Source organism: Hippoglossus hippoglossus, chromosome 21 (genome assembly GCF_009819705.1).
Source record: "Hippoglossus hippoglossus isolate fHipHip1 chromosome 21, fHipHip1.pri, whole genome shotgun sequence".
Classification (NCBI taxonomy): domain Eukaryota; kingdom Metazoa; phylum Chordata; class Actinopteri; order Pleuronectiformes; family Pleuronectidae; genus Hippoglossus; species Hippoglossus hippoglossus.
In genome coordinates, this window is record NC_047171.1 from 12,040,037 (window position 1) to 12,049,900 (window position 9,864).

Genomic DNA, 9,864 nt, shown 5'->3' on the forward strand with positions numbered 1-9,864 from the left:
AGAGCTGAAAACACGTATTTTACAATTTGACTGCTAACATTTTGTGCTGTTTTGTGGATTTCAGCAGCCATGAGCAACATTTTCTTTCTGCGCATGGGAGAACAAAAGCCTGCAATATCTTTTTAGCATTCAAATGGCAAGATGCTGACTCTTTTGATTTTACAATGTTAAAAGCTCACATTAGGAGCCGAGTACACACCGGTTAAACACTGCTCTGTCTGCACACCTTTTCAAGGACGTGAGCTCTGAATAAATATGAGGCAAAATTTAGTGACCTTCTACCTGTGTTTTGATTCATTGGCAGTTACTAGATGCATGCATAGCACATCAAGGCTGTGATCTGATTTATCTCGCTGCCTTGGCGACTGAAGCCATTTAAATGATGAACTTCATCAGGAATAATGTTTACTGCCATTTCACGTAGACTGTGTGTGTGTGTGTGTGCAAAAAGGGCACACGCTGGTTCATTATTATCAATTATATCTGTAAAAGACAACAAATCAGCTCCACTGTGCAGCAAAACAAAAGCTGCTGCATGCCAGAGCAAACTAAAGGATGAACGTTGAATTAATGCGATCACAACAAGCTCCGTGGTCCAATTTGGACCTGGTGACTTCACAGATCACAAACTTATGTGAAAGAGCCTAATAAAAGTTAATTTCCAGAAAAAAGAGCTGGTCTAACATTGTTTTAACAATTCACAGGCCTTTCTCCACAAAATCCTTTTAACATATGACAGTAAGAAAAAATCATTATTAAATTGTCAATGGCTTCATGTTTTCAGGTACAGGGTCCTGGCGATGTGAACGCTGGCTCACTGTCACACTGCTTCCATGGCTTGCTGGAGCACTTGAATACAAACAGTCTCCTGTGCTTTCCCAACGAAGACAAGTCAAAAAAAGGCTTATTGATGTTTATCTCAAGCATCTGAATTCATTTCAGTCAGTGGCAACCCTTTAGACCTGCCCTTAATATGTCACCTTATTCACTGAAAATGGACAAAAACTTCCTTTGGCTTTTCTGAATGTGCTTCTCTGGCATGTCTGCCTGACCATAATTGACAGAAATCCAAAAAGCAGGGTCATAATAAAACCATTTAGTGCACATCAGGGTAGAAATCAGTGTGATTTAAATGCCCCCAGTTTATGCACTATAGAAGTTTGGACTTGTGGCCCATTTTAAGGATAAGCTTTAATTTCTAGGATTAAACCCGAAACGTATGGCATCACAGGCAGATAAAAGAGGCTATTATGCAGTTTTATAACACATCCAATCAGACCTCCACGCTGCCCCAGCACCTATAAGATTTATGTGTTTAAAACACTCCTCCTATTTTCAGCTCAACACAAATCAAGGTCCTATCTTTCAGATCTTTTCCCCTTGAAAGTTTCACAAACTTCAGGGCAGATCACTGCTGTTTACAGTGCTGATTTTGAAACAGCCCAAGATGGCGAATGCCTTGTTGTTTTAATATGAAAGCAGGCGGAAAAAAATGGAGGGTATTGTCATAATCTCAGAGGGTAAATTTCAGCCCAGACCGCAGCTGCTGCATTAGCTGCGCTTTGCTTTAAGAGGAAGCCACAAAAGGAGAAGACAGTGAGGAGGGGGAGAGGAGGAGGAGGAGGAGAGCAGCCCGGGCTCCATAACACTGTGACAACACAATGAAAGAGGAAGAAGATAACACGTAAAGAACACACACACACCTGTGTTTTATACAGTTATTGGGTCATACGTGAACGTGTTGTCACAAGAGGCGTCAAACCGCAACAAGGCAGCCGCACGCACGTCCACCACTTTGTTTTAAAAAATATGAAACACAAGAAACGTGCTGTGGGATTTAAACCTTCACGTTCTCACGAGCTCAACTTCTATTTCCACCGTCCGACCGTTTTACGTTCGTGGCGGATCCGCAGCTGGCGACAAAGATCCACGCTGCGGCTGCTGCGGGGAGCGGACACCGCGGAGCGCCGCTGCCCGCCGGAGAGCACCGGGCGCCCGCTGGCGCTTGAGTTCCTCAACTCGGCGTCCGAGCCGGTGCTTTTATCACCAAGTTACACTTTCGACAGAGAAATAGTGACATTTTCGACCAATTGCAAACCAAACGACAAGTGAAAACCCCGCGTGTACTTAGATATTAACTTTCTCCATCACGGTGCTGAACTCCGCGGGGTCGGAGGACGCCTCGATGTGGCAAGTGTTCGGGGGAAGGATGTTACAAAGCTAGGGACCGTTAGCGTAGCTAGCCGCTAGCAGCAAACCTGTGAATGAACACCACTGTTGGTGAGCGCTAACGTCCAGCGAAGCTAATGCTGCTAATGTCCCAAAGAGGAGGAGGGGGAAAAAAACAATTAGACTCACCTTATCGCTGGAAATCTGTGTTCTCATAAAAATTCAAAGGGAAATATAGGATACCACTAATTTAGTTCCCAGTTGAGCGCAGTTTGAGAGCAGCAGAGCGAGGTAAGTGTGGAGAGGTGGTGAGTTAATTGAGTCCGGGTGAGAGTGACTGGATGTGTTGGTCTCTGGTCGCAGATTGAACACAGTCTCTCCTCCGTCTCATCCAGGCAACTCAAGAGAAGTGACGTCAGCTCGAGGCTCCTACAAAGCAAACTTTTGTTCTCAAACCTGCAGCCGAGCAAGTGCATTATAAACACGGACAGTACAGACACGGACAGACAGCAGCGGCTCTGCAGCGACATGCAAAGAAAAACACAGTTAATCAGCTATTGTAATATAACAGACTTATTTATTTAGTACTTTTCAAGCAAGTGCATTGCAAACACAGACGGTACAGACATGGACAGACAGCAGCAGCTTTGCAGCGACATGCACTAACAAGAGAAACACATGACTTAATAATATATTGTAATATAACATATTTTATTTATATAGTTCTTTTCAATAAAGGGCATTACAAACACTGACAGTACAGACATGGACAGACAGCAGCAGCTCTGCAGCATCACGCACAAGTAAGAAAAACACACATGAGTTAATCATATAACAGATTTTATTTATATAGTACTTTTCAAGCAAGTGCATTATAAAGACTGACAGTACAGACAGCAGCAGCTCTGCAGCAACATGCACCAATAAGAAAAACACACATGAGTTAAAAATCTATTTTAATCTAACAGATTTTATTTATCAATCAATCAATCAAATTGTATTTGTAAAGCCCATATTCACGAATCACAATTTATCTCATAGGGCTTAACAAGGTGTGACATCCTCTGCCCTTAACCCTCAACAAGAATAAGGAAAAACTAACCCAAAAAAAAAAACTATTAACAGGGGAAAAAGAATGTAGAAACCTCAGAGAGCCACATGTGAAGGATTCCTCTCCCAGGACGGACAGAAGTGCAATAGATGCCGCAAGTAACTGAGTTATTTTCACTAATGGTAGAGTATGTGGGTAGGCATATTGTATATCAAGCAGGCTTGTTGAAAATATCTATTTAAGTACTTTTCATGCAAGTGCACTATACACACTGACAGGACAGACAGCAGCAGCTCAGCAGCAGCAACATGAACTGATGTGAAAAGACACACCATGAGTTAATATCATAGATATTCTTTTCAAATTGTAGTTTTCAAGCTTTCCAAGTGAAAAAGGAGAGTAGAAATTAAAAATCAGGAACACATGAAACCATATTTGTAGCATGTACACATTAACATGACAGCACTGAGCCTTTACATTGATAAAAGTGTAATATTGTCATGAATTAAATCAAATGAAATACATTAAAACAAAGCATGGTTAATTTAAAAAAATGTGTCTACATGGAAACTATACTAAATTAAGGCAGGTGAAGTTTAAATACAGGATTTAGCCTGGTACAATGCAAGTGTAAAAGATAGTGAAGTGAATATATACTCTTTAAAATTAAGCTCATATAATTACAGAAAAACAATAAAAAAACAAGTGCTTTTGAGATTTTTTAAGTAAGATAAGATAAGATAAGACACAATGACATGACATGAAGTAAACACAAGTAACACAAGATAAGACCAGATTGAAACTGGATGTAAAAGAGCATCAGTAAAAAAGTAATAAATAGGTCAACATGCAATATAAACATAAAGAAATATAAAAACAGAAACAATATACACAATGTAAAAATGATTGCACATAAAGACGTCTCCATTGTACAGACAATAACACTAATGTCGCACTGACAATGGAAGTATTGTACATTTTAAATGAGATTACACCTGATCTAATTATTAGTGCTATTGTTTGTCAGTATTCTGGTGTTTGTGGACTTTCTGGAGCAGAACTGCTTGTCTGACAGCAGCGGGAAGAAAAGACCTGCAATACCACAAACTCTTTAATGTGCGATTAATTATGTGTTTGTATATGTCTATAGTTATTTGCTTTTAGTCGCGTTTCTATTTTTAAACCAATGCAAAGTGCTTTTGAGTATCGCTAAAACTTCCATATTAATAAAATGTATTATTATTCCCTCTCATTCAGACACCTCAGATGAACATGCCTGTCACTGAAGGAGCTGCCTGGTGCTGACATGGTGTCCTGCAGAGGGTGATGATGGTGCAGACATCATCAAAAGGATGTTGATTGATGATTTCTTTTTTTAATTGTTACAACAACAACATTGTTCTCCTCATTACTCTTTTGACTGCATATATGTACAAACATCTTTGTTGCATGAGTTTCAGGTGCTTTTAATGTCCACCACATCCCTGTCGAGACAATGAAAACACTCTCCTGCCTCCAACTATATCTTTTTAAATTCCAGATGATAAGTTTTAAGTGTTTACACTTAGAAGCATTTAACTTGATTTTAAGAAGAAACTAAGCTGTATCTGTCACCACGTCCTGGTGGTGTTTAATCAAAGTGAGTACAGAATAAAGTTTGGAGGACATGCTGCCAAATGCATTCGGTGGTAGACGGTGCCGCATACACTCTCATCTTGTTTTGTAATTAATAACCAAAGGAGGCAGGCGCAGCAAGTTTGGCTCTGACGATGAGGACAAAGTGCAGTGCAATGTCTGAAAGTAAAACTGACATAAAGATGAAGGACAGATGTCTGTTTTCGAAGATTCAATGGTGCTTTGATAAGTAAAGCAGTTCAGTCTTTATTCTCCTATAGGCTTTGTAACACACTCTTAACACATACTCCTTCAGCCACAAAACAGTTTGATGTCATAGATTAGAAAGAAAGCAACATGTAATACTAAAACAATGTATAAGAACAAGGTGAAACTTAAGACAGAGATGTTAATACAGCACAACAGTGTTGGGAAATAAGGATGCTTTTAATCAATTCAGACTGCAAATAAACTGATTATTTCACCTAAAACAGAAGCTCAAACCCTTTATTTAAGATTAGGTGTGAATCCGTGTGAAATATGTTTGCCTCTTGCCATACTCTTCTATTTTGTCTAATTGTGTAAATGTGTGAAGCGCTGCGGTCAGACGAGGACCAAGTAGAGCTTCAAGTGTGATGCGGAAACTGTCAACAAGACATTCATGTTATAAATAAATGCGTTATTCAAGACTCCATTTGGCCAAGGACTACCATCTGCCTTTCTTTCTGATCATTAAGCAAGCGTACATTTGGCCACAGACGACACAAAAGGGGGTGCGTTTGATCATTGTACTGAAACAGACATTTACAACACAGTGTGGATGGAAACACTTTGGAAGTCTGTGACTAAAGTAGTGCTGTAGATGACAAATTATATATAACGCTTGCTTATATTTCTGCTTATAACGATACAGTATATATTTGCTTTTGGGAGATTAGGACTGAGGTAAAGTGTCATTTTGAATTACCCATTTGAATTTGCACTAATTCATTATGTGTTTGAAAAAATTACACGATGCAATTCTTTCCTAAAGAGAAACAAGAAGCTGCGTTTCAGTGGATTTTCATTCAAGGCTCTGCCCCTTTTTGCACATAGCACATTGTACACAAAGTTGTACTAATTGGACACAGTAATTAAGGCACAAAGGCACGTCTGAATTAAAGATGTGGGAGGCAAAAAAAAATCCTTGATCAGCATTTGTTATTTAAAACAGGCTTATTTGCTTGTTCACTGTCCCTTGTGCTCATTGATTTTTCTCTCCCACGCTTTAATTCTTGTGTCATTGTAGATGCTGCAGTCACAGGAGCTATTGAATTGAATGGACTGAGAGAAACACACATGCCCGCCTGGATGAACACACACGGTGAGGGAGGGAGAAAAATATGATTTGATAAATTTGTCAGCCGAGCCACAGGATACCTGGGTTTTTAATTATGTTGGACACTCCTCATTAGAGGGAATGAGAGATCAGAGCGACGTGGCTTTCAAAAAGCCCCTTTTTTCTGGCTGTGGCTTTTCGTATTGTACAATAAAAATGTCAGCCTCCCTTGGTCGTTTGTAACACAAGTCGTGGTGGATGGCTGCAATGCAAGCAGCATGCTGGGGGAAGGGCAAGCAGTCTGTCCTCCTTTAAAAGGGATTTTTAAAGAGTCTTGATTAAAAAGTATAATGAGATACCAAAGACACAGCAAAGATGATGTCTCTGGAGACGGATGCAAAACAAATTAAGACACTGCTTTTTGTTTTTAATTATTATTTTTTTCATCAATCCTCAGAAAGCTCAGGATACCCCTCAGGGCGCATGCAGGAGTTGGACTCACTGTCATTGATTTTTTTTTTTCTCCTCCTCCATAATACAGATTTTAATCATGTCAGCACACAGTCTTGTGATCCTTTCACGCCAAAGCCTCCCAGCCCTGCACATGCATTTGATTTAGAAAATGAAACATTATCCGAGCTGAAAACCTGCGTACGTTCATTTATCATTCATCAAGTTTGTGTCAGTTTTTGAAATATGCAGTTTAAAGTCTAGTGCAACAGTTTTTCCCAATAACTCGGAACTGATTTACTCTTAAACTCTGCTACAACATGTGTGTTATCAGATATACAGAGTAACATATGCTTTGACATGCATTAGGGGAAGATCAAATTAATAGTGTAATATAATGATTTCATTTATTTAGCATTAAATACATGCATTCTATACAGCATACAGATGTGGGTCACTTCTGTGCTTCTTATGGCCCGGACAAAATGCAGTTGAGCTTAAGTGACCCACTTGTAAAATTGCAAACGTAGCCGAAATATCCCAAAACAAATGTTGGCCTTTTTTGGCAAACATGCAGTGCTCTAGGAAAGGTGTAATCTGGATGCCAACATGAAGGTGAACTGCCCAAGCGCCATCATTCCACGTGGTATGTGGACCGGATGTGGGCCAAACCAATTTTGCTATGCACATTAAAATGTATAAAGAAACAAATTGAGGTTTAAACATGAATATTACAGATGCAGTTTGCAAAGTAATTAAGATTAGCTGTGTGCAGTAGTAAGGCTGTAGTATGCCATGCCTTAGCATAAAAGAATATAGAAGAACAGGGAGCCGTCACCTTAAAAGATGCCATTGTTTTCCTTTGTTAATAGCAGCATGTTCCAGGAGAGTAAATGGGAGAGTAACCTGAGATTTGCGGGACATGAGAAACAGATGCTCTACACTTGTTTCCAAGGAACATGGAGGATGAGAAAGATAGGATGAGTGAGAACAGGCAGAAAGGAAACAGTTCTCACAGACGCTTTGTACTTACACAGTCCACAGCCAACGCTGTTATCTATGTATTTATACGTTTAAGACAATGTGACGTCTATGAGCAAGCTAAGGGTTCTTGTTTTTAGTTCTGTATTTGATTTTATTGGCTCATATCTTATCATAATTCATATGCTTGATGAATTTGCCTCTCACCGCCTCTCGTTTTCATTCCATCCATCACGCGACTGTATGTCATATTCATGCATACCAATGTCCATTTTAATTTATCATTCTGGGTCAGCAAGGACCCCCTCCTGTTCCAAGCAGTGGTGTGGCAGATGTGTGAATTAAATCATTTTTGCTATTATCCAAGTGAAAACAGGCTGTTGGAACCTTTGTGATGAGACAACAGCCGCTGTGTGACTATAAAATACATCTCGGTTTAACAGAGGAGATGGTTTTAGGGATGTCACAGGATAAATCACTGCAGATGTTTGCAAAAAATAAATGCATATGCTTTAAAGGGTTAATCTGGAGTAAAATAAATGCATTGATTTATTCGAATTATCATAACTGTGCAGGAGGGCAAATAAAGGACCCCACCTTCTGCATGTCAATACACATTTCTCTGTTATAACTGGTGAACTGCAGCACCCTGGGACTTACAATAGATTGCAGATCTGTGTATAGGTTCAGTAGACCTTATACTGCTGATACTCACACTGAGCAGTCATTTTGTCTTCACTTCATTATTCATTCTTTTATTTGAAAACAAATTGAGATGAGGGCAGCAGCTCAGAGGTCTGGAACCAGGCGAGACTGTGGGAAGAAAGGAACATCTGCAATCGCACCCCGAGCTTTATAAATGCATCACTTTGGGCTCCTTTCAAAGGCTTTTTTCCCCTGGAACATTCAGCTGTTGTATTTCTAATAAATTATACTTGGTTGCATATTCATGAGAGTGAATCACGAGTTTCAATAGGACATGTCTGCTCAAAGCCATGACCACATAAACCACCTCTAAAGGCCCAAAGACCTGTATACTAATTGAAAAATGTCACTTTCACTCCCGTGTCGAAAATGGTGATATACAGTAAACAAATAGATTCATTGTCATTGAGTACAACAGGATTATTTTCAGTGGTCCAGATTGTCCATTCACCCATAACACAGCAAAGAAAAAAGATTATTCACCAAGAGATAATAGAAATTCCTATAAATATATAAATATTCCTACTCAAAGCCCTATAGATATATAAATATTCCTTTAACAAATCCTATAAATATAAATATTCCTTAAAAAGACATGCATTGCCCAAGATAAATTAAACAGATAAATTAAACACACCAAGAATGCACCGACAAGGAGAGCGTTGAGCCACTGGGACTGTGCACACTGCCATCATTGTAACAGAATGTAAATACGTTAACAGCCTTACAGTCAGTATCATTTAATCTGGAGACTCGATCACAAGTTAATAATTGGCCAATAACCAGGAGGACTTTCACCTCAGCCTGAAGAAAAGATAATATTTGAAAGATTATATTATATTATTTTATGATTTAACATCAGATTCTGTATGTCATCCACTGTATTTACACTGCATGCAACGTGATCATCCTCCATGTTTTTGAATTTCATTGATTTAATGGCTTCTCTGCAGAATCACAGAGAAAGAGAAGTGTCATATTGTGAGTCACTGTCCCACCTGGTGGCCAAATACAGACATTATCAGGAAGGTTTGGGGTGAAAGATTTTACTGTTGTGGTTCTACATTAAGGTACCACATCACAAAATGTTGGTCCTAAAAAAACTTAAATAAAACACTTCTGGATGTGAAAAAAAACACGTAGAGAGAGATCTGAACAGAAAGAGGAACATGCAGCGGAGATTCAAAGGGAATTCGTTGGGTGACAGACTTCTTGGAAGTCTAAAATTAGACATGCATGAGTGGAAAGAGAAAAGATTTCCTGCTGACTTGTCTCAGTTCTGTTTCATCTTGGACCACGCTGAGATGTCAATAGAGCCGCTGGACATTCAGATGGAGAGTCGCTTTTCAATGACAGTGACCTAGATGTCCTTTCAGAGCTAATTAGGATCCAGTCCTTATTTTGGCATCCTAATTCATCTTCTTCTCCTCAATTATGCATTGACATTATATATATATATATAATGTATATATATATATATATATATATATATACACCCAAGACTGGAGGGTGGCATATTCCTGGAAATAAGAAATACTTGCAGATACCTCTTCATGGGACTCTTGACTCAGAACAA

The 9,864-nt window shown here is 39.2% G+C and overlaps 1 protein-coding gene across 1 annotated transcript in view; it reads right to left on the reverse strand.

Annotated features, from left to right (window-relative positions):
* The window catches only part of LOC117755342 (bromodomain adjacent to zinc finger domain protein 2B), a 45,473-nt gene extending 42,812 nt beyond the window's left edge, over positions 1-2,661 (reverse strand). Inside the window, 1 exon segment of the mRNA XM_034575052.1 lies at positions 2,359-2,661. Within this exon segment, the coding sequence (XP_034430943.1) occupies positions 2,359-2,385 (27 nt within the window). The 5' untranslated portion in view covers positions 2,386-2,661.
* Positions 2,662-9,864: the final 7,203 nt, after the last annotated feature.